The sequence below is a fragment of the Mustela lutreola genome, chromosome 18 (genome assembly GCF_030435805.1).
Source record: "Mustela lutreola isolate mMusLut2 chromosome 18, mMusLut2.pri, whole genome shotgun sequence".
In the NCBI taxonomy this organism is placed as follows: Eukaryota; Metazoa; Chordata; class Mammalia; order Carnivora; family Mustelidae; genus Mustela; species Mustela lutreola.
In genome coordinates, this window is record NC_081307.1 from 28,396,442 (window position 1) to 28,422,155 (window position 25,714).

Sequence of the window (25,714 nt, forward strand, 5' to 3'; positions counted from 1 at the left end):
GACACTGCTTTGGAGGAAGTGTGGCAGCCACAGAAGGAGAATGCTAAGAAACAGCAGCTTTCCCCGAGAAGGACCAGAGCAGAAGCCTGCAGCCATCCTTGCAGCCAGTGTCCCCTCAGCGCCCCGGGCTGACTGCGAGGACACAGGCTACAGCGATCTCAGGTGGTAAGAAGATGAACTCCCCGCGGACTGCACTGCGCCCCCTGAAGATATTAGTAAGCCCTTAGGGACCCCCAGGGCCCTAGATTCTTGAGACGATGGTTATTTTGAACAGACTACTAAATCAGTTCATAAGCAGCAAAAGTATTTTCGGGGCTTCGCAAGACACTGAAAAAATACAGGAATTTATTGTGTTTCCTCGTGTCTTAGGAGTGAAACTGACAGCACGGAGGTAGGCTTTCATACTGTTAACATCATAAGAACGCCTTAAGACCCGGTCTGTTCCACACGGTGTCCACAGCCCTGGGGACCTTCTCTGCCCTCCTAAACAGGCTTACCTTCATCTTTGCCCCAAAAAGACTCTGATGGATCCTCTTTATCGAGGTCACTTATCAAATTCTTCAAGCTGCCTCTAGTTCTATTCCTTGATAATGTCCTAATTTGCTGTTCTCTATCAAGAGAGATTGACTGTGGGGCACCTGGGTGACTCAGTTAGGCATCCGACTCCTGATTTCAGCTAAGGTCATGATCCCGGGATCCTGGAACCGAGCCCCACATTGGGTTCCTTGCTCAGTCAGGAGCCTGCTTCTCTCTCTCTCTCTCTCTCTCTGCTGCTCCCCCTGCTTGTGTGCTCTCTCTCCCCAACAAATAAATAAAATCTTAAACAAAAATAAAGTAAAAAAACAAGCCTATGATTATATTTATAGCTATAATACAGAATGAAAGGTGTCAAAAACTTGTATTAGGAATGCATGAACTGAGCAGAATAACGACTCAGGTACATCTGCAAACTTTAAAGGGACTATGGTAAAGTCATCCACGCCATCCACATCAAACCCCATGCACATCAGCGTATGAGATCCTTTAAGCAGGATGAAACCTTTAAAGTTATTTGCAGCAAGTAGTTTGTTTTACCCCAAAGCACTGGAGTGCTTATACTCTGGGACAAGAGAACACGGACACCTTTCGGTTTTACACTCCTTTAAAAAGAACTTGGGGATAACTGACAAATTTACCTCTTAATGCAAGAGGGAGAGAAACACGTGCTCCGGGTAAAATTCACAAACGCCTGCCAAGCCTCCTGGTTGTCACAGCAAGCCCGTGAGTCCCAGAAGTTCATTCTCAAAGCTTTATTACAATGAAACTGACACGCCTTTGCTGAAAATATCTTTGAGCCAGAGTGAGGTAATTCATAAGAATATTTTTTGTGACCAGCCAGAAATAAAATTTGAAATGCACCATCTTTGGCTGTTTTAGAGTTCATCCTGAGATTTTTCACATGCGAGGTAAGGTTCTCTAAGAGTGAGGCCCGTGTCTGAAGCTCTTCTGGATATTTTCTGGATTTTCTTCAGAACCCCTACCGGTGCTCTATGCTCACTGGATGCTCAACGCCTTGTTAGCTCGGAAGAAAATCGCAGGCCTCCAGGCCCTCTGGCCTCATCTCCTGGGCCGCCTTCCACTTCCGTTCTGCTGCTGGTTCAGCCAGCCGCCGCTCCTTCCTGTTCCTCCAGCAGGTCAAGCTGATTCCCATGTGCTCTCCCGTTGTCCGCAGACCCATCATCACTCAAGTGCTCCACAAAGGAGCGGTTATTACAGAACAGTCGCTCTGCACACTGGTGGGGAAGGGCGCTAGCTTCACCGCAGAAAGCGAAGAAGTCGCTCTCCTTTGCCTAAGCACCTTTGGCAACCGCACTTGAGGCTCTGTGAAATTCTTCTATCTTTGTTGAATTTTTGAAATGTCTGCTGCCCCACTAGAAGGGATCTTCCAGAAGTACAAGGGCTGTGTCCGACCTGTTGTCTACTTCCGTTCCCAGAACAGATCCTAGAAGTGGTAGGTGTTGCAGTTGCTGGATGAATCAGTCGCTCTCTTTCAAAAAGCTTCGTAACACTCATGAAGCAATCCCCACCATCTGTCTCTGAGTGTTATTTTCAATTTGAAGTTGACTTAAGTAAAATAAACCTCTGGGGGGGTATATACAAAGTTTTTTGGGAGAATACGTTTTTTGTTTGGTTTTGTTGTTGTTGTTGTTTGAAGGTTTTATTTATTTATTTTAGAGAGAGAACAAGAGTGGGGAGAAGCAGAGGGACAGGGAGATACAGACTCCACACGGAGCCTGGAGCCAGATGTGAGGCTCGATCCCACAACCCTCTGAGATCACACCCTGAGCTGAATTTCAAGAGGTGGTCACTTAACCAAGGGAGCCACCCAGGTGCCCCTGCTGTTGTTTTTTAAATAAACTCATAACCCCAAGATCAAGAATCACATGCTCTATGAACTGAGCCAGTCAGGCACCCCCATGAGAATATATTTTTTTAAAAAACAAACAAAATAGAAAACTCTTCTGGGAGCACCTGGGTGGCTCAGTCGACTAAGCGTCTGACTCTGTTTGGACTCAGGTCATGATCTCAGAGTGGGGGGATTGAGCCCCGCAATGCTCCACACTCAGGACGGCGCCTGCTTGAGATTGTCTCCCTCCCTCTGCCTCTGCCCCTCCCTGCCTCCCTCTTATAAATAAATAAATACATATATGTGTGTGTATGTGTAAAAGACAAAACCCACACAATTCTGTCCTAAAATTCTACAACTTGGAGACACCACCATAAGAGAGCAACTTCTTTTGAGAAAACCAATAAACATACTGAATTAGAATAAAATCTTGATGCCCATAAGTTCTAAACAACTTTATAATATAAAACACAAGTTCTGATTTAAAGTCTAAAAAGCATACAGCATCTTTGGTGCCAAGCATTTGAATATCGAAGGATGAACTGGGGAAATAAAAGGAACCACTGGCAGGGACAGAGAACTGAGAAGTGAAGTCAGGAGACCCCACGGCATTGACCGTGGGGTCTGACTAAGGCTGGCAGGTGGGAAAACCTGAGCCCTCGGAGGAGGAGTACGTGAACTGCACACAAAGGTCCGTGAGTTAGGAGCTGGGACAGGAAGGCCCTCCAGACATAGCCCAGATAAATGGTATCTTCTTAAGGAACCAACCCTTGACCATGGGATGTACCTTAGAGAGTGACTGCCCTAATACAGCTCCCATCACCTCTCCCCACAACCGTGTCCACGAACTTAGCTGGGGTTCCTGTGTCTGACCCCCTTCCAGTCCCATCCCCCAATCCCACTGGCCCCAGAACTTTCCTTATACCAGCAAGCAAATCATATCACCCCTCTTCCCGCTCAAAAGCCACCAGTGGCTTCCACATGGGTACGCCTGGGCCTAGCCTCCTTTCGAGTTGTTGGATCACACCCTTCTCCCCAGCTGCCCGCACCAGCCAGTTTCCAAACAGGTCATGAGCTCCCCAACCTGGTAATTCTGCTCCTGCTCCTGCCTGCAGAGAAAAGCTGTGGTGTTCTGAATGAACCCCATGCACCCCCCATGCGCACGCGTTCTAGCTCAAGCCTCAGCTCTGGGAATCCTCCCTGCCAGCTCACAAGGCAGAAGAACCTGCTCCTCACTCCCTTAAAAGCCCTGCCCAGTTCTGTGAAATTTTTTCTGAAATTTTCCGAAATTTTACAGTTGGTGAGAACCACATGGTTTGGAGTTACAGGCCAAAGCCATTTGGAATTGCTTGCACCTTCCATCCTGCGGCAGACACCGAGGCTCCCACAGAGAATTCTTAGAGCAGATAAACTCTCTCCAACAACTCAGCATTTTACAGTCATTACTGAAGCGCCACTGGAATTCCAGTAGAAATTCTGAACCCCCAAATCAGCTCAAAAGAAAGTGACCACTTGGATCCCAGCAGACATCACTCCTGCTCCTTTATCTGATGCTCCTGTCTGGGGAGGCTTTTTCTTTGCACCCCATCAGGGTACTGAGTGTGTGCGTGTGGGGGTGGGGTGGGGGGTTGAACAATGCAGGGGCTGCGCCCACCCCATCAGCTGGAGACGGCCCAGACTACCCAGCCGGATCGGGACAATGGTCAATCCACGACAGCAACTTGGAGACTTCCAAATTGCCAAAATATTTCTCTTTGGTTCATAGAAGAGATCCCCAATTCCAACAACTTTATAAATTCTGCTGAAATAAAAAAAAAATATGAACTGATATTTACAAGTCAAATGCTATTGAAACAATGTCTGGGATTTCAAAAGGGCATTAGGTGGAGAACAAGGGAGGAGGCGAAATCAGACTGGCCAAGTCCTAATGTATTTCAAAGTTGGATGATGGGTACATGGGAATTCAATGTAAGATTTTTGAATTAGGCTACCTTTCTATGTTTGAGATTTTTGAAAATGAATAGGGAAAAAAATTAGAATGAAGTCAAGTTTAAAAGAAGACTATTAAATGCTGTCATCTAGACAGAGTATAAAAATAATTGCATATATCCCTGCTTCCTGGTGTGTTGCAGCCGAACATCAAGAGCAGATGAAGCCTCAGAGGCATTAACCTTGGCCCTTTACTAAGGCAGCTTAATTACAGGTAGTCCACTGTGGGTTTTGCTAAAGTAAAAAAAAAACTAAACTAAACTAAAGCACCTTTTGAAATTTGGCATGGGTTACAAAACACTCAAGATGCAAGCCTTCCTGGTTTTTTTGTCTACTCAATTCAAAGGAAGCTTTGTAAAGATTTCTGCTATGCAAAAACAGACAAAATGCCACTAAATAAAAAATGCTATCGATTGGCAATAGGCATACAGGAATACACACGAACAGGTACAAGCTAATCGGTCAGAGGAAGCAGCGTAGCAAGAGTGGGCAACGAAAAAGGCGGTTTTACAGTGTTTTCGCGTTTGAACTTTTGACCTCCTCCCAAAACGTCACGAAAGAATTCCTAAACCGCGGTACTAGAAAGAACGCTTTCTTTCTTGAAGTCGTTGCATCAAACACTACTATGTTACCATGCACGTTGTTAACCACTGGGCCCAAGGTACAAAACTTGTACCTTATTCTAAAAGAAATGCAATCTGGATCAAGAACATAGGAAAGCAAATACAAAAGCAAACAGCAAGTCGGGCAACACTGGAAGCGCGCAGCGACTAAACCTTTAGGGCTCTCCCCCCAACACACACACACTCTTCTTTTGTTGAGGACCAGACTGTTGCCTGATTTCCTCATGTCCCTTCTTAAACCTTCAAACACACAAAACTAAAGAAAGACGAACCGGAGGCAAGACCTTGCAAACTAAATCCACAGCTCTGTCCGGCACAGAAAAGCCGGCGCCCGACACCCACGCGCCCCAGAGCCGCGCCGAGGGTCAGGGTGGTCGCCCGCGGAGAGGACGTCGAGGGACCGCGTGGGGGTCGCCGCGCACCTGAACTGCCCGCCGCCGCCTCCCGCGGCGGAGCCCGATGCTACCTGATGCGACCCGAATGCTCTCCGGACTTCCCTCGCGATCGCTCGCCTCCCCGGCCGGATCCCGGCAGCGCGCAGCAGGCAGCACGGCAGAGCCTCCCGCGCCGCCCCTACCTGGCCGGCCCCAGGCACCGCCCCGCTGGAGCGCGCCGCCCGCGCCGCCGGGAGGCTCCGGGGGAGGAGGGGGGTGTGGGGAAAGGTACGAGTCCCGGTTTTAGGTGCCAGGAAGTTCCCCAATCCCGCGCTCGCGGAGGCCCGCCGGCCCCTGCCCCGGCCGCGGCTCGGAGGCGGAGGGAGGCGCGGGGCGCCCCCGGGAGCCGGCCGTCCCCGTCGCGGGGCCCGACGCGGGCTCTGCGCGGGCTCCGGGCGGGACGGCGCGGGCGGCGGCCGGACTCACCGAGGCAGCGGATGTGGAAGCCCGAGGGCGGCCGCAGCGCCCGGCGCGTCCAGCCCTCGCGCAGCGCCTCCAGATGCTCCTCCTTGCCCTGGATCAACAGGACCTGCTCGTCGATCCAGCCCAGGAAGAAGGTCTCGGCCACCGCGGCCGTGACCTTCTTGTTCCAGAAGTGCTGCATGTTCTCGGCTTTGAAGTCGGCGAAGATCTCGTAGCCGATGTGGTGCCGGGCGAGCTGGCGGGGCTGGGCCGAGGGCGCGGGCTGGGCGGCCCCGGACCTCTCCCCCGTGGGCCCCTCGGCCGGGCCCAGGACGATGGCCAGAGAGTGAGGTGCGATCTGCAGAAACTTCTCCATCTCCCGAAGCAGCCGGCGCCCGCGCCGCGCGGCCCCCGCTCAGCGCCGCCGCCGCCTCCCGCCGCTCCCGGGAACAGCCGCCGGAACGTCGCTGCGCGACAGGCGGGGAGCGTTAGTGCCCCCACCCGCGCCGGGGCTGGCCGCGCCCCCCTCCCCAGCCCCGCGCCCCAGCCGCCCGGGACCCCCCGCGTAGCCCCGGGGTCGCCGCGCCGGGAAGGGGACCGTGCGCGGAGCCCGCTCAGGCCCCAGCCCTGGCGCGCGTTACCTGCAGCTCCCGGCCACCCTCCGGGCACCGCTCATTTTCCGGCGGCGGCACCCTGGCCTCCCTCGGCGCCCGGCGGGCCCGGCAGGGGGCGGAGACGCTGGAGGAGGAGGGCAGTCGCGCCGAGGCCCGGAGCCCTCTGGGCTGGACTTAACCGAACTCTCCAGGAGTCCGAAGTGGAAGGTGTTCGAGGTGGCCCGGAAGGCCAGAGGTGGGGGGTGCGTTTAGGTGGCAGGGCTCAGAGGAGACCTAGAGGCTCAGGGCGCGGGGGGGTAGAGGGGGGCGACGCACAGCGACACTTGGAAGGCAAAGATTCCCGAGCCGAGTGTCGCTCCTCCCCACGCTCCACCCCCCACCTCCCACCTCTTGCTGGAACAAGTGGATTAGCTAGTTGACTGGTTGATGGGCCCTGGGAAGTCGCTTTTTAAAAAACTTAGACAAACCACACAAACGTGTCATCAGTCCCTCCTCCCAAACTTGTGGCACTCTCCTGTCATATCTCCATCATGCACCGTGGGACTGCTACAGAAGACACCTAGTAATTCCCTGTGTTGTCTACACAACACTCCCTTGGTGAAGAGAACACAGATATTACCAGGAAAGGTAACCATCATGCTTTAAAAGGAAAACAAACAAACAAACAAACAAAAACCTTCGTTAAGGTTGCTTCTCTACAAAACTGTGTTTTGCTTATTTTTCATTGAGAAACACTATACATAGTTGTCATATATCTAAAGAGATGATTTAAAAAAAAATAAAAGAAAGACTATCAAGAGGAGCATAAGGGTTAATGCTCCATGTGAATGATTTTTCCAGAACAAAGAATGTTTCCTAGAATACACAAAGGAATAGTATATTCAGAAAGCTAACTCTAGAAAGATTGCTTGAAGCTTTCAAACAACGGGCTTTCCAGCTTCTGCTCTCTAGGCTCAAAGGTCTTAGAGCTATGTTTTAGTCAAGAGTAAGACTCAAGCCTGCCCTCTCCTTGCATCTTCAGGGAAAGCCCCTTTTCCCAAATGCAGGCCTTAGGAGTTCACTGGAAGATGTCTGGACCAGCCCTGTGGGCATACCCTTCCCACATGAGGCTCCCAGGGTCCCTATCTTCCTTGGGCAGTAATCTCCCTTGATGATAGAGCAAAATTCATTCAGTGCTCCTGGAATGCAAGGGTCTTTAATCCTCATAACAGCCCTGTAAGTTAGATATTACCATCCCCATTCTATGGAAGAGGAAACTAAGCAAAAAGAATGTAAGTAAATGGGACACTTGGGTGGCTCAGTCAGTTAAGCGTCTGCCTGCGGCTCACGTCATGATCCGGTCCTGAGATGGAGTCCCTCAGTCCTGCACCAGGCTCGTTGCTCAGTCGGGAGCCTGCTTCTCCCTTTACCTCTGCCTGTCGCTCCCCATCCTTGTGCATGCACGCTCTTTCTCTCTGACAAATAAATAAAATCTAAAAAAAAAAAAAAAAAGAATGCAATTCGTCTAGGTTTTCCAGTCATAACATAGTAGAACTGCAGTCTAAACCTAGACAGTTTGTCTCCAAGGCTCAACCCCTGCGCTTTTATATCTGTTCCATTTAGCCAACCAACCACTGGCAGATAAAATTTTCAAAAAAGTCCTTCAGCGGTGCTTCTTGAATAAATGATATTTTACGTCTGTAGTAGGTATCTATTGTGGTATAATAAATCACCCCAAGATGTAGCAGCTTAAAACAACAAGCATTCATTATCTGACACTTTCTGTGAGGTGGGAATCCGGGCATGGTCCAACCAGATGCCTCCAGTTCAAAGTCTCTCTACAGTTGCCGGCAAACAAGGCTGTAGTCTCATCTGAAGGCTCGTTCGGTGTGCATGCTCTGTCAAGTTCACTCGCATTGTAATTGGCAAGATTCAGTTCCTTGAGTGTGGTTGGACTGAGGGTCTTAGTTCCTCCCTCTCCAGAGACTTACTCTTTTCCTAACAATATGAACGTCTACATAAGGCATCTCACAACATGCTAGATGCCTCCCCTCAGATCACCTAATTTGGAAATCACAATCCAATCCTAGAGATGACCTCCCATCACCTCCGTTGCATTCGGTTTGCTAGAAGTGACTCACTCAAGCAAATCCCAACTCCAAGGGAGAGGATTACACAAAGATATGAAGACCAGGATGTAGGAATCGTCTTAGAGGCTGTCTACCAATGAAAAGGTTTCATTTTTACGAGGTTTTCAATAGTGTGACAAATTAAAGGCGCAACTTCTAATATAAATGCTCTCACATACAGCTAGCAAGCTCTTCACACATGTGCACACACGCACACAAAACACTACTGATCCTCTGAACAAGTAGGGTCACATGAGAGTCTAATACTATCAGAACTCAATGACATTAATCTAAGGAGCTATCTAATCTATTCTTACCACTATCCTCACCTGCATGATCAGCCCCATTAGCATTATTAGGGGCATCTATGATTACATTACACTGTAATGTGCTAAGAACTTTTTATGTATGTTATATTATTGTGATTTTTTTAGAGGATAAACACAATGGCAATGATATCTTTGAGATAAGTAGCCCAACACGTTTTCATTCTCAATAACCCTTTGTCCCCAGATATGCATGAGCTCGATTGCTTGTGCTCCATGTCAGTTCACCAAAATCTGTCTACGAATATAGCTTTCTTTTCTTCCTCTATCTTCCTCTCTCTTTGCCCCCCTCCCCAGCCCCAATTGAAGGTGCAAACGTTGCTCAGCAAGGAACTATTTCCTTTCCTAGATTCAGTTTTCGTGACCTTTATGTTGACCCAAATAGCATGAAGATTTCATGGTTATTTTCCAAGGAAGGGTGTTCAACATTTATCAAATGCCTCATTCTTACAAAATTCAATGTGGAGGGGTGCCTGGGTGGCTCAGTGGGTTAAGCCGCTGCCTTCGGCTCAGGTCATGATCTCAGGGTCGTGGGATCAAGCCCCACATCGGGCTCCCTGCTCAGCAGGGAGCCTGCTTCTCCCTCTCTCTCTGCCTGCCTCTCTGCCTACTTGTGATCTCTGTCAAATGAATAAAATCTTTTTTAAAAAAATTCAATGTGGAGAAACAATTATTATTTCAATTTTCCCATTGAGAAAACTGCAGTTCACAGACGTTAAATAATTTGCCTAAGGTGAAACTAATAGTTGATCAATCCAAAATTTCAACCAGACCTATGACTCCAAAATCCATGCTTGTTCAGCGTTCACTGCAGCCTCCAAGGGAACTAAGAACCCACCAGACAGACCTGATGTTACATCATTCAGAAGAAAGGCTTGCACCAATTTCCTTGAAAACACTCAGGAAAAACAGTGAAAAACTCTTTGAGTACTAATCAAATAAGAAACCCCCAAACCCAACTCCAACACTGGGGAGAACACTTGCCTCGGCTGTCTCAATCCTGAGGTTCAAGATTGAGTGGGACTTGTGCAGGAGGAGAGAGCACTGTGAATGAACTTCTCTGTCAGCATTTCTCCCCACTGCCTGCAGTCAACCGCCTGCCATTCTGGTGGGGAGAGAGGGTGTTGCTGAACTTTCTCTTGTCTGGGCTTATCAATTGCTGATTGTCCGCTGGGGTATAACAGAAGTTCAGACAATCATCACTCAGGGAGGTACATTCCAGCCTAAGGGCCTTCCCTTTGGAATTTCTGCTGGTGGCCGGCAGTGTTTTCTAAAGACGGCTGCCATGATATTGCCCAGGTACGTGCATTTCTGTAATACAACTTTGCCACTCCCTCAGCAAGAGGTAGTGTGTGTCTGTCTGTCTCTCTCTCTCTCTCTCTCTCTCTCTACCTCCTTGACTCTGGCCAGGCCCTGTGATTGCTTTGCCCAACAGAATAGAGCTGAATTGATACTGTGCCAGCTCTGGGCATGGACCTTATTGGATTCATCGTTCTCACTCCCGCCTCTTGGAAGCCAGCCACCATGTAACAAGTGCAACTCCGCTGAGATCATCATGTTGTGAGGACGCCTGAGCTAGCCACATGAAGAGGGTATGGAGAGAGAAAGGACTGTGCCTGCCAACTCCCAGCCATGCTTGCCATCCCAGCCCCAGCAACCAGAAACTTTATTCGTGGGAGTAAAGGAGACATTCTAGTCCCAGCTGACACCAAGTGGAGAAGAACCGGGACCCCAGACTGAACTCCAGTCTAGACATGTCCGGGTCTTTAAGTCACTCCAGCTGGAGCTTCCAACTTAGTGTAGCACAGGTGAGCCCTACCTGAATGTCTACCCCACAGAATGGTGAGCACAATAAAGTGCAGCCGTTTTTCATCATAGTTTTGAGGTGATTGGTTATAAAGTCATAGATAAGGGGACCACTATTGGCTGTGGCAGTATTTGCATGCTTCTTATGGAACTCAAATGTGTAAAGAATCCAGGCAGGAAACCATATTTCAATAACATCCTGAGTGTGGTACCTATGGAAAGTCAACTCGTAGAAAGAAAAAGGAAGTGCTGCCATGTTATTTTTATATCACCAGGGTTGTAGTGGGATTTAGACTAATACATTGAAGGCATCAATTAATGTGTCAGGAACAATGGCGTCTGCACAAACCACTTAATAAAATCTTGCTGCAACAGGAGTCTAGAATTTCCACAAACTTCCATAAGCATGGGGTCACCACGTTATCTAATTAAAAGCCTCATAATACAAAAGTAAATAAGTAAATAAATAACTTTAAAGGCACCAGGTTGGCTCAGTTGGTAGAGCATGTGACTCTTGATCTTGGGGTCAGAAGTCCAAGCTCCACATTGCATGTAGAGATTACTAAAAAAAAAATAAATAAATAAAATTAAAGGGAAAAAAGCTTCTTAAATAGTTATTTCAAGGGTAATTCACTTACACCCTTCACAGTGTCACACCACTCATGCAGTAGTAATGATTTTATTTGACCCTTATGAGTACATGCTTACCTACTATCTGGAATGAATTGATTATTGATGACCTGAATTATGTGTCTGTAACATCCTTTCCTAGATTAATAATAAAAATAACTAACATTTATATTGTGCTTCCTACGGAATGCATCCCACACTAAGTACGTTACATATATTATTCATTCATTTCCTCCACATGACAACCCTATGCTGTAGATACTGTTGTCATTCTATATTTACAGATGGGAAACTGATCCACAGAGATGTTAAGCATAACATGCTCAGGGACTCAGATGTTAGGTCATCAAGTAAGGATTCAAATCCACACACAGCCTGTGCTCTTGACAACTCTACTATAAGGCCTTTTCACTCTTCTTCAAAGAGTTAATGATCATCTTATTATCATAGCAGACATGTGTGAATCACTTGCTTGACGATATTGACTATATTTTGTGGTTTAGAATTAATTTGATATTGAAAAGACTGCAAAAGTATATCACATGCTTCACTTCTTCCAACAACCTACCACACATTCTTACCACAGTCAAGACCAAATTGATCTTCCTTACATGGAAGTCGTTTTCATTGCCCGAGACACTTTTCAAAATGGCTCAAAGTGCTCCCAGCTGCTACTCTGATTCCTCACTCAGTTTTCCCCCAAATGGTTCATCTTTTCCAGGGCAAAATTCAAGACTGCCACCGTAACTGAGAGACTCACAGAGCCTAAAAACTAAGATGGTTCATCTAGATGTTTCTTGAGATGTTTTTGAATAATGCCTTCATTGACAATGACAAGGCCATGACCACCCCCCCACCCCACGTACTCTGGCTGTCATATGGCACTGGCCTTGGCATCTCATTGGCAGTGGCAGAAGCCCATCCAGTCAAAACCAATTTTCAAAGACCAGTGTACAAAATCTATTTTTCTTCGTCTTGTGTTTCTGTTAGTGGTTCGTGTGTGCTCAGTTCCTAGAGTTATGCACAGCAGCAATTAAGGGGAGAAACCAGTCTAGAATAATACTTTATCCCCCATGAAAATATTTTACAATTTTTCTGCCTGTTATTGTAAACCCAATTCAATAACCCTAAATTTCATGCAAAAATCATTTTTATTTGAACAAAACTTCCATCAGCTACAGCAAATTCATGGGTTTTTTTCATGTAATGTTTTGTAATGCTGGTTGTCCATACCATTAGCACGCATGCCTTGGGCTTCAACTCTGAGCGACTGAGAATCACTAAATCTTGTTCCCATTCATTAACAATCATATGACAGATAGTCACTGTATTCCAGGTGCTGTGCTGAGTCCGAGACACAGAAAAATATGACCTAGTCTTTATTTGGGGGGAGCTCACATTTTATAAGAGACAAAAGACTAATAATCTCCCTGAAATGAAATTTTGTCTTTTGGTGCAATGGTAGAAGCATGTACTTCTGGGTATCCCACAGGAGCAGAAAAGTGGGAGGGATAAAACGAAGCAGTAGTTCACTAAATGGGTGACATTGAGAACAAGCTAAGAGTTTATACAGTAGGATATTGAGCGAATGCTTGAAAGGTAGGTATTTATTGTATGATATTCATGAATTCCATACAGCTCTTTCCAAACTAAAGCATATGTTCCAGGAACGAGTATCTATCACTGAGAAGTGTGTCACAGAAACTGGTTATTAACAATAGAGTGTCTGTTCAGGATTGATTCCTTTCTATTTATTTTTAAATTAGGCTAGATTCAAAGTTCCTCCAATAAGTTTACTCTCATTCCTCTGCAAACTACAAGGCTTTTTAGATCAGGAAAGGAAGGGGTGGAGGGATTCATGCATTTCACTAACATTCCCAAGGGGTTGTATCCCTCATGTAAAAGGTATTCCTCATTAAAGTTCTGGTGTTGGAGGAAAAAAAAATGGCAAAGTGCTGCTCTAATACATACTATATCATCATTAATTTTATAAGTGCATAGAAGAACATATATAACACCTCATTGCTATTCCACTGAAATAAAAATGGCTGACATTAATAACAAAGCAACACGATAAAGCAAACACAATGTTTGTATATTTTCTCCTACTCACTGGAATGGACTCAGTTCCTTATCTGTTGGGTTTTTTAAAATATAATTGCCAAGTTCTACCCTTGATTATGTGTCCTCCAGATAGGGAAGTGAATGCTCAGTGTCAGAGATCTCCAACCGTGGAAATTACAACCTGTCAGGACCCTGCCATCTTGCCCAAAGTACACATTCTCCAGTAAACAGGCCCTCCCCCTCTGAGATCACTGCACATGGCAGATCTCCAAAGGCAAAAGAAGGGGCAGCTAAAAATAGACAGTTTTAGGAAAATGCTATGATTAATCAGATAACTGCTATCTGAAACATGCAGATATCAAAACATTTTAAAAGGCAGAAACACAGTCATTCACGAGAGGAAGCTAAATGATCTAATTCATGTTGTATTTGTCCAAAAGTGGAATTCCAAAACCATCTATCTTGGGCATTCGATTATAAGCAGAATTAGATTCTTTTGCTGTTTTACACTTAATTACATTAGAAATGTGACTAAATAAAGCATTTAGAAAAATATTAAATGTAGCTGGCTACTCTTAATGATTCAAGATAAAGTTATTAACTTCAAAACATTTATTCCATTTATTGCCGATGAAAAATATAGATAACTCCTCTCACAAAAAAAAAAAAAAAATGTGGTTTTGTTGGCAGTTTGTTCACATTTTCTTTATACTCTTAATGGGGATTGTTTTGATAATTTAGAAGTACAAAATAAGTGGCACATTGACAAGAATTTTTTACCATCTGTGGCAGTTATTACAAATCCTGGTGTCTTTCCAGCTCATCACTTTCAATTTATTCTATTTATTGTACTTAAATATTTTTAAATGCCTAAATGTAATTTGGAAAACTAATTAGATAAGTGCTCCACGTCTAAATATTGTATTTCATATGAGAATTAAATATATACATACAACAAAGACAACATGTTTTCTTTGAAAACATGTTGATTATCAAGAAAAAAGTGCATGTAGGTTTCCCATTTCTGGCAACAGAGCACACTATATAGTCTAAAAATTTCTCTGTGCAAGCATTTAAAATTATGTATATCAAAAGTACCACCTCCAGCACTGACATTATGCTTCTAAGTGGGATGGAGTTGTTAATGTCAGACCAGTGATTTTGCCAGGAACCTAGAAAAGCTATATAAAATATAAACATTGTCTGCTTAAAGGCATCACATAGTTGCTGAAGGACGAAGGAAAGAAAGAAATAAAATTTCAGAGGGAAGACCCATGAAGAAGTAAGCTGACCTTCTGTAGCCACTTTCCCCAGAGGAAATGCTCTGTCCAATTCCTGGATATGAGCAGAAGCTGAAAATCCAGTCTTTGCCTGATGAGGGAACTGCTCCTGGTTGATGCAGAAACCCACAGAGTTTTGGCAGTTTTATGCAGCTGAAATGACATAACTGGAAGGTCTCAAATGAGGAAAGTTTCTCTTTAAGAGAGCTGCAAAGGATGAGAGGAAGAAAAGCTGGGCTGAACCCCTCAGAAAAGGAAAGCCTTTGGCAATCTCAGTATAACAATGAGACAAAGATTGGAGTTCATGATATGTCCAGGGGGCAGAGCCCCAGCACACACATCAAGCTCTCAGCTGAAAGTTTCAGAGGACATCAGCATGTGAGGGGGGTGAACCAACTGTAAACTGAGCTTTGCCAAAACTTCAATCCAGACCATAATCTGCTTCAGCCCCTTAGCGAACTGACGTGACCTGACCCCACTCTATCTCCTTAGCAAGGAAAAGGGTAAACTCTCCCTGGGAAAAGAAAATATTTTAAACACACACACGCTTCATTCATTTAAAAATTACAATGCCAAGGAAAAGAACTCTATTGAGTCCCTAAGGAAGAAATATATGTACTAGAAACAGACCCATACGAGAAAAGAATTTTAAAATAACTATAATACGTTTGAGAAAATGGAAGACAAGATGGAGAAAAAGAAACCAATAGAGGATTTTACCACAGAACAGAAATCCTTAAACACACACACACACACATCAAATGAAACCCTAAAATGTGAAGTACAATTTCCAAAATTAAAACTCAAAATATGGGTTTATGAATAACATATACAATATATACATGTATATGTATATATACACAAAATACAATACAATACAATACAATACAAGAAAGAATTGGTGAACTAAAAAATAGGTCAACAGGAAATATGCAGATTTGAAAGTACAAAGGAAAACAAGAATGGGGAGGGGCACAGAAATATGTATGATATATGGGAAATTTTTAATATGTGTGTAATTCAAATCCCATAAGAGGAAAGTGAGAATGGGAAGGAAGAAATATTTGAAGAGATGACAAAAGAGAATTTTCCAGAATTCATATGTACCATCATCTCACAGATTTCAGAAGCCAAAGCAGAGTAAACACAAAGAAAACCACCCACAGGCATATCAAAATAAAACTGCTGGAAACCAAAGACAAAAAGATTACTGGAAAAGAAGCCAATGGAAAAGAAAGCACATGGTCTTCAAAGGTGTAATAATGAGATTAACAGCTGACTTCTCAGTAGAAGTGATGGAAGCTAGAAGACAATGGAATGATACCTCGTTAAATACAGAACGAAAATAACTGCTAACTTAGAGTTCTACAGCCAATAACAATGCTCTTCCAAAGTGAAGGTGACCTAAAAATATTTTCAGACAATCAAAAACCACAGCACTAACTTAACGATTCTAACCCTCATGTGGTAGACTGAATAATGGCCTTCCAACAATGTCCAGGTCCTAATCACCAGAAGCTAGGAATATGTTACATTACACAGAAAAAGGGGCTTTGAGGATGTAATTAAGGTACTAGTCAGTTGACCTCAAAATAGGAGGATTATCCTAGATTATCTGGGTGAACCATGTGTGATTGCATGAACCCTTCCAAGCAGAGCTTTCTGAAGGCAAAGAGAAAGGCAGAAGGAAAATACGGCAGAAAGAAAGGTCAGAGATTTCAGTGCATCATGGCGAGCTCTAAGATGTGCAAGCCCACCCATGTGGGAGAACAAGAGAGAGCCCGCTAGGAGCTCAGGGTGTTTTCCCCTGCTTATAGACAGCATAGAAACTGAACCTCAGTACTACATCTGAAGTTCGGGGCATCTGAACATGTGTACGAGAGACTGAGACAGAGCTGGGAGTGAGAAGAGAAGGGGGAAGGAACAGACTGAGAGCAAGGACCTGCCTCTGAATGTCCTCAGGTAGAATGCCCTGGAATCAAGAAGTTCTAAATTAGAACCTGAATTTATAGGAGATTGTAACTGTGTAGTCATTAAAATAAAAAATATATACTATAGTCATCAAGATGGTACAGTACTAGCATATGGACAGACATGTGAATCAATGAAAAAGGATTGAGAGCCCAGAAATAAATGCTTACATTTCTGGTTTTCAATAAGTGTGCCAACCAAATGCAATAAGAAAGAAATACCCTTTCCAACCAGAAACAACTGGATACTCACAAATAAAAAATACCTCACACTATACAAAAAACGTTTACTCAAAATTATCATAGACCAATATGTAAGAGTTAACACTATAAAAATCCTAGAAGAAATGAGAATAAATCTTCCTGACCTTGTGTTAAGCAATGATTTCTTACATACGACACTAGAAGTACCTGGAATTTAAAAAACTGATAAATTGGATTTAATCGAAATTAAGACCTTTTGTACATCAAAAGATACTATTGAGAAACTGAAAAGATAACCTATATGCTGGAAGAAAATATTTGCAAATCATGTAAGGAACTTGTATCCAGAGTATATAGATAACCTTCAAAACTTAATGGCAAAAAGATAAGTAGCCCAATTAGAAAATCAGCAAAAGACATGAAGTGATATTTCACCAATGAGGATATACAGGTATCAGGAAAGCACATGAAAAGAGCTTCAACATCATTAACTATCAGGAAAATGCAAATTAAAACCACAATGCGCTATCGTTATAAAACTCTCAGAATGGCTAAAATTAAAAATAGTGGCAACACCAAATGCTGGTGAAGATGCAGAGAAATCGTATCACTCATACACTGCTGGTGGAAATGTAAAATGGTACAGTCACCCTGGGAAACGGTTTGGCAGTTTCTTATAGAAGTAAATATGTGGTTACCATATGGCCCAGCAAACTGCACTCTTTATGTCGGAGCGATGAAAACTCAAGTCACATAAAAATCTGTACATAAATGTTCATAGAGGCTTTCTTCACAATAGTCAAAGACAAAGCAGCTCACTCAGTGCCCTTCACCAGGGGAATGACTGAACAAACTGTACGACATCTGTACCATGGACTACTGCTCAGGGATTAAAAACACATGAACCACTGATCCATGCAGCAGCTTGGATGATTTTCTAGAGAATTATGCGAAGTGAAAAAAAAGGCCAATCTCCAAAGGTCACATACTCTGTGATTCCATTATGTGACATTCTTGAAATAACAAAATTATGGGAATGGAGCTCAGATTAGTGGTTGGCAGAGGTTAGGAATGGTGGCGAGAGGTAGCTGGATTTGGTTATAAAGAACCACACTAGACATCCTTGCAGGAACGAAAACTGTTCAGATTTTGATTGTGGTCTTTGGTCCCCAAACCTGCACAGGTGATAAAAATGCATAGAACTAAGTACACACACACACACACAAATAAAATAAGAAATCTGAGTAAGATTGATAGATTGTATCAATGTCCACAACCTGGTTGTGATATGCTAAGATAGGTTCCCATTGGGAGAAACTGGGCAAGTGTACAGGTCTTTTCTTACACAAACCTGTGAATCTACAATCATCTCAATAAAAATTTCAGCTAAAAAAAGACAAAGGCATATAGTACACCTGAAACTAATATATTGTTATACCTCAATTCTTTAAAAAGGCAAATGATTTTATTTTTTTAAATATTTTATGTATTTATTTGAGAAGGGGAGAGCAAGAGAGCATGCACAAGCTGGGGGAGGAGCAGAGGGAGAAGGTGGCTCCCCACTGTGCAGACAGCCTGATATGGGATTTGATCCCAGGACCCTGGGATCATGGCCTGAGCCAAAGGCCGATGCTTAACCAACTGAGCCACCCAGATGCCCCAAGGCAAGTGATTTTAGTAGATACTTTTGCCAAGAAGATGTACAAATGGCCAATAGGCACATGAGAAGATGTTTAACACCATTAGTCATTAGGGAAAAACACACTGTCAAAAGGACAAAACCACAGTGAGATACCATTTCTTACCTTCTCAGTGGTTCTGGTGGGAAAGGCAGATAGCAGGACGTGATGTTGTGGGTGAGGACAAATCCGAGCCATGGGGTTGCCACTTCAGGAAACAGCCTAGAGGTATTTCAAAAAATGAAATAAAGACTTACATGAGATGAGCAAGTCCACGTCTAGCTCTCTACCCCAAAGAAAGGAAAACATACACCCACACAAAGACTTGTACACAGTGGTCGTAGCAGCATGATTCTTAACAGCCAGAATGACAACAGTGCAAGTGTCCAAGAACGGAGAAATGGAGAGCAAACTGTTGTGTATCCATGCAATGGAATACTACTTAACAATAAAAAGGAATGATGTATTAAGTCATGCGAAAAAGTGGGAGAACCTCAAAGCCATGGTGAAGCAAGCTAGACACAAAATACCACTAACTGCATGTTCTTATTTGCATGAAATGTCCAAAAAACAGAACATTATGGAGGCAAAAAAGTAGAAAAATAGTTCCCTAGGGCTGGAACAGATGTGGGGAATGACTGGTAATGGGCAGGAAGTTTCTTTTTGAGGGTGATGGAAATGTTCTAAAATCAGATTGTGTAGGGGCACCTGGGTGGTTCAGTGGGCTAAGCCTCTGCCTTTGGCTCGGGTCATGATCTCAGGGTCCTGGGATCAAGCCCCTCATTGAGCTCTCTGCTCAGCGGGGAGCCTGCTTCCTCTTCTCTCTCCGCCTGCCTCTCTGCCTGCTTGTGATCTCTCTCTCTGTCAAATAAATAAATAAAATCTTTTTAAAAAATAAAATAAGGGGCACCTGGGTGGCTCAGTGGGTTGAAGCCTCTGCCTTCGGCTCAGGTCATGATCCAAGGGTCCTGGGTTCAAGCCCCGCATCGGGCTCTCTGCTCAGCAGGGAGCCTGCTTCCTCCTCTCTCTCTGCCTGCCTCTCTGCCTACGTGTGATCTCCATCTGTCAAATAAATAAATAAAATCTTTAAAAAATTAAAAAATAGAAAATAAGATAAAATAAAATCAGATTGTGGTAGTAAGGGTACATCTCTTTAAATATACTGAAATTCTTTGAACTGCATACCTAACACAAGTGAATGTTATGCTATGTAAACTGTATCTTAATAAAGCAATTAAAATGAAAAAAAAAAAAACCCCAAACCAAAAATAATCAACTAAACAAATACAGTGAGCTCTCAGAACATATTTTAATAGTCTATAAGTTTGACTTGAAACTGTGGAATATTTAAACCTGTGGGAAGTGGGTCTCAGTTTGTGTTAGGGACAGCCTGTCATTGTCACTAGTGAGACGAGGCACTCAGTGTTGCGTTCATACTAGGAACCAAGCCCTGAGACCTGGGTGACTAGCTTGAGGAACACGCCGAAGATGGGGGGGATTTAGAAAGTTCTCGTCGTGCTGACGGAAGCTGCTTTAAGCCTTACCCCTTTCAAAGTGCTTTTGGTTCTCTTCACTCTGCGCTTCTGCTAGTCGCTGAAAACAAATTTCAGTTTATTTCCGTGTTTCCACCAGAAGGCTCCCCTCGCTGATCCTCTCCTAGCCCCGACTTCAATGCATTTTACTTAGTGAAGTTCATGGATGAAGGTTCTCTAGCCACAGCTCCTAACTCCTACAATTCAATTTATGGTCCCTTTTACTTATCCTTGTCCCCTTTAAGCCTCCCCCGATAGATTCCACGGATAAATTAAAGAACGATATACTGAAAATAAAAATAAACGTACAGAGTCATAATTTCGATATAATTCAGCATCTATGCAGAATCGCCTACCACCTAATAGCACCCCAGAGTACAAGCCAGGCAACGTATTGCCGCTGAACAAAAGCAATGATGCTGTGATCAGACCAGCCCAAGCACTGCATTCCCAGAAAGGGAAAATGCTTCTACACTTTGTCATGCATTAATTAAGAGCTCAGTGCTCTTGCGTATATCTTTGCTCTATCTTTGCTCCGTGGCCCAAGGATCTGAGTGATTACCACCTGGATTTGATGAGTCAGACTCTAAATATTAAAACATCCCCCCAGGCAATGTCTGTTGCTCAGATCTGCCCTTTTGTGGCTAGAGACGCTAACCGTTTGGGAGGCTCAGGTCCCCAGGCTCTTACCCAGCCCAGCAGCCCTCCTCTGCAGAGATCGGCCTCCACAGAGGTTGGTTCAGCTCCAAGCAGAAACCCACAGAAATCTGCAGGCACGGTGTATGGAGAGACTTTTGGGGACTGGGTTGTGGGCAAGCTACCTGCTGGATTCTCTCCATTTCCCCTTCAGACTCCGTTTCCCCTTCTCCATCTTCCTCTCTCCTGCTCTCCCCCAGGAGACGTGGGCTGGACGGACTGCACCAATGGGACTCCCTTGCCCTCTTACTTCCAGGTAGATCTGGCTGATGAGCAGAAATTGACAAGGCATGGGAGACCAGGTGGAGAGAGACAATGGGGTATTTATTTCCCAGCTGTCCCTGATCAGACACCTGGGTTGTCCACAGATGGTCCCTTACCCAAGATTAACCGTTCCTCTCCAGGGCCCTGTTCTATAATGGTGGGTCTTACTGGACTAGCAACCACTTCCTTAGCGTGTTGCTCACTCCTTCGTTGACATTCCCTACGTAAAACTTTATTCAGTCACTGCTTTTGAGAGTGCTGTCTATTTCCCGCCATTATCCAAGCCGCTGATAGGAGTTACCATTGGGGAGGAGAATTAGGAGGAATTGATAAACAGTTTAACATTTTATTTTATCCTGCTCTGTAGTTTTTTAATATATTTAAAAGTGAGTAGGTGTTTCTTTGATAGTGTAAATACACACGTGTGCAGGCGTGCGCAGAAGGGTACCTCATTTTTGTAACATGCCTCCCATTCAAACATTTGCAGAGCTTTTCAGTACTTCACCAGCCGTGATGAAGGAAGCGCGAGCCCGCATCTCTGCCCGTGACATGTTAGCATCCAGCCCGCGATGTGTGCTCCCAAGGTGCTTAGAAGGCCCACGCACCTTTCCAACACCAGGCACCTTATGAATCTGAGACCTTATTTCAAGTCTGGGACGTGGGCAATTTTACACTGAATCATTTCAAAACTCCTAGCCGGAGAGAACAAAAGGTACAGGTTGGTGTGTGGTAGACAGCGAGCTCAACTGCTCACTGATCCTAAAGACATAAAACTGTTTTATTTTTGCTTTTGCTTTGTCTAACCAACTATTTGTGCTTTGATCAAAAGTGCAGGGATAAGTCAACTTCCCAGCCTCAGATTTTAGCTAACAGCTTAACCTGAAGCTATTATAACTCCAGCCCCATTTAACTGGATTTGAAGGCCCATCGATGAAATGGATTTAAATCCGAGAACCTCAGACTGCTAGCCTGTGCTTAGATGGAGGCCCCTCTGGGTTGCTATCTCATGGCCAATGAACTTGAGCTGACCCGTGGCTTCCTTCTGGTTCCCCAACAAGGGGAAATTCTTCTCACGATTTCCTTCATTCTCGTTAGGACTTTTCTACCTATACCTTCTCTGATTTCCATTTTTAATTTGCTTTTGCTTCCTAAGTTCACTTTTTTCCTCGGTGAAGAAGCGTAGTTCCCAGAGGTCATGAGAAACTTTGTAGTTCCAAAACGAGACCCAAAAAAAAGGCATCAATCAATCAAATCAAATGGTAGAAATATTGATTGAGTTGTTTGGAATCAAGATGGTTCCTTCTCACAGACCACAGTCGCCATAACCACACACACACACGTTCCAGAAACACCAGTACACAAACACTAAATGTAAAGGAGATATAATCCCCATTCACAGATCGTATGTCCAATTAGATGCCCAGGAATAACATGTTCTATACATGTGTGGCTCGTCTGTCTCAGTACATTTTTTTCTTGCACCTCCAGATGTGTAAGAAATGTAGCTCTACTCTTCAACTCACACCATTCTATCTTTCAAGCCATCTCTACACCATTACCATTTCATCAGAGTCAACCCTTTACCTGAGGTTGTATCTCGGCTTTGGGTGGTGGTAGCAGGGGTCTCACGTCAGGCCAACGTGTCCAGAGGGGGAGAAGAGTCAGTCGGGCCCTCACTGTCCTCAGTCCACACTGCATTAGACATGCATTGCCTGCCTGGTCCTTGGTATTTGGTCTACACACGTGCTCACGGAGATAGTTGCCTTCCATTCTGCTCACTCCTTCAAGTTTTAGGGTCCTCTCCCTGAATCCTGGGGTCCTTGCCGATACCGAAGAATCATCCTGCTACCATCCCATAGCTACCTCTTCTCCAGAATCCGGTGGCCTCCTGGGACCCAAGGAGGGCAGGGAACATGTACTCTCTCCACCCTCAGACACTCAAGCCTGTCTGCAGTTTTGTGGCTGCCCCAAACCATGATCAGAGAAACAGATGCTGGGCTCGTCCTCCTGGAACCCACCAATATCTTCACAGTTACTGCCTTCTATCACTTTCATTCTGCTCTTACTAAGCAAAACTTGTTCTTTTAATTTTTTTTTAAGATTTTATTTATTCATTTGAGAGCACAAGCAGGGAGAGAGGCAGAGGGAGAAGCAGGATCCAGGGAGCCCAACCTGGAGCTTGATCCCAAGACCTGGAGATCATGACCTGAGCTGAAGGCAGCCACCCAAATGACTGAGCCACCCAGGTACCCCTCTTGCATTTTTTTTTCCTGGAAAAAGTAAAAAAAAGTTTGTTTGTTTGTTTTTACTAGAGGTCAAATTGAATGCTGAGAGGAGCAGGAGATTTGCACAGACAAGATGTGCCAGGACCTACTCAGCACAGCAAGACCTTCTGCAGGATATACTGTGCCACCACTGGATCCATTTAAAAGAGAAATGTATTAAAAGAGAGAGAGAGAGAAATATACTAATTGTACTTTAAATTATCACTTTTATAAGACTTTGGAAATTAAATCTCATTTAAATCTATTTCAACTTATGGTTTAAAAAATTGGGAGTATCATCAACCTGATCATTTACAAGGGTTCCCTGGTCTTCCAAAATCTCTCAGGGAGAGGGGGTGTTTGACCAAAGTTTGAAGGCCAGCTACTCCAGAAACTAAAAGAAGACTTGCATTTGAAATGGATCTTGAAAAGTGAGTTGGACATTGCAGGGGAGATGTGTTGGGGAAGGGCGGTCCGGGTAGAGAACTGCCCTCCAGAGTCAGAGAAATGAAAATCCATATTTGGGAAGCTGTGGGGAGCTGGTGGAGCTGGAGTGCACAGGGAGGGCCTGATCTCTTCCTCATTGATGAGCCTAGACTTATTTTTAGGTAAAAAGGAGAAATGAGTAAGTCTGATGAAGATCAACCCTTGGCCAATACTAAGAGGACACTGGTTGAAACTTCTGGAAACTTAACGTCCAGAATATAAAGAACTTCTACAATTAAACAATAACAACAAAACCCAACTTAAAAATGAGTAGATTTAGGGGCGCCTGGGTGGCTCAGCCAGGACCTATGATCAGTGTAGGTCGTGATCCCAGGGTCCTGGGATCAAGCCCTGTGTCAGGTTCCTTGCTCATTGGGGAGTCTGCTTCCCCTTCTCCCTCTGTCCCCTGCACCCCGCTCACGTGCTCTCTCACTTTCAAATAAATAAATGAAATCATATACATGTACATATACATGCTGAATTGATCGCCTTTGCCCTTTGTTAAAACCAGCCACACTGTGGCTGCTCCTGGGGCCTGGGCTGCCCACCACACCCAGGGTCCTCTCGGTCCCTGTGTTTCCCTCCACCTGGCGTCTTACACCCTCCATCCCTCTGACTCCAGCACAGGGCTCAATATATGCTGTCTGGAAAAAATCCATATTTTCTGTCCCCAAGAATGGGTCATTGGGTCCTCAAATATCCCCTTGGCCTACGTTCCAGGCTGCTTAAGCCTCTATCCTAACTGCATTGAAGTCTGTTTCCTCTCTTCCTCTGGTGCTTGCCAAACGCTCTCACTCTTGAAAAACAAATCATAAAATGAAGTAAAAACAAACCCAACTCCGCCTTATCCCATGTGCAGTTAAACCTCACTCCACGGAGTTCAAGTTCAGATCCTTGTAAGCTGATGGCCTCTGGTCCTCTGTTCCACAAATGCTACCGTGTGTCCGCATGTCCGCTGAGGGGCAGGGATGGAGTCTGACGAAGGCAAAGAAGACCCGAGTCCAGCCATTGTGACATCTGTGGCTCAGCGCGGGGAACAAATAAATAAACAGGAAGCGACAGCCCAGACAGAGAATGCAACTGTGGGAGAAAGCAGGGCATAGGAGGGCAGCTGGGGCTGGGGGTGGGGGGCGCCTGGCCCAGTTGAAGAGATGGGAAGAAGGGCACCCCAGAAGGAGGAGCCCTCAGGGGAGAAGCTTACAGCAGAGACAGGGGCCGACCCCCCCGGGGTAAGCAGGTGTGTGTCCCCAAGATCCCATAGTCGCCCCCTCATCTGTTTCCTACAAAATGCTCTGGCTCTTTCTTACGGGTTGACAGCCCCCAGCTAGGTTTTTCAACTTTTTGTGTTCAAAACTTCAAAAGAATCAATGCAAGAAGAGCAGCGCCCCATCTTTTGAGCTGTAACTCCTTGGAGAGACCTAGCTTTCAGGACCTCCCACGGCCTGTGTCACCCCCTTCCCCTGCCATTTTCCTTTCCTTAGCACTAGGCACAGCGGCCCTGAGCAGAATATGCGTTATGGGAAAGCAACTTGAAGGTTCTAAAATCCGATCCATGAATCATCATGATTCATAATCGGATGTTTGGTGCAGAGGAAAGAGCAGAGGCTGAGATCCCAGCAACTCTGGGTCTAGTTCCTTCCTCTAACTCCGTGCCCCGGAGTAAATTCTGAAGGTCTCTGCAGTGTATGTAGGCATTTTCCTGCAGCTTACATTCCATATTCTTAGACACGTGCTCACCCCCAAGCACACGAGCGTGCGCGCACGCACACACACACACGTATATGCGTGGACAGGTGATACAGATGTGGGAATATGTTTACATTTTTTAATCCAAATTGTAGGTTTCTGGATGACCACTATACTATTCCTTAAATTTTTCTGAAGGTTTGAAACTTTCATAACAAAAATTTAGGAAACAAAATTCCTACCCTCCAGCCATGTTCTGTGACCTGTGACT

The 25,714-nt window shown here is 44.9% G+C and overlaps 1 protein-coding gene across 5 annotated transcripts in view; it reads right to left on the minus strand.

Moving 5' to 3' along the window:
• The window catches only part of STOX2 (storkhead box 2), a 247,570-nt gene that overhangs the window by 203,149 nt on the left and 18,707 nt on the right, over positions 1-25,714 (minus strand). For 2 of the 5 annotated variants that reach the window (XM_059156278.1, XM_059156279.1), the window contains exons 1-2: positions 6,476-6,818; positions 5,859-6,301 (exon numbers count right to left, since the gene is read on the minus strand). In XM_059156278.1, the coding sequence (XP_059012261.1) occupies positions 5,859-6,210 (352 nt within the window). In that variant the 5' untranslated portion in view covers positions 6,211-6,301; positions 6,476-6,818. Of the gene's footprint in view, positions 1-5,858; positions 6,302-6,475; positions 6,819-18,641; positions 18,738-19,425; positions 19,578-25,714 lie in introns of those variants that run through there. The other 3 variants (XM_059156281.1, XM_059156276.1, XM_059156282.1) reach the window with 3 other exon arrangements.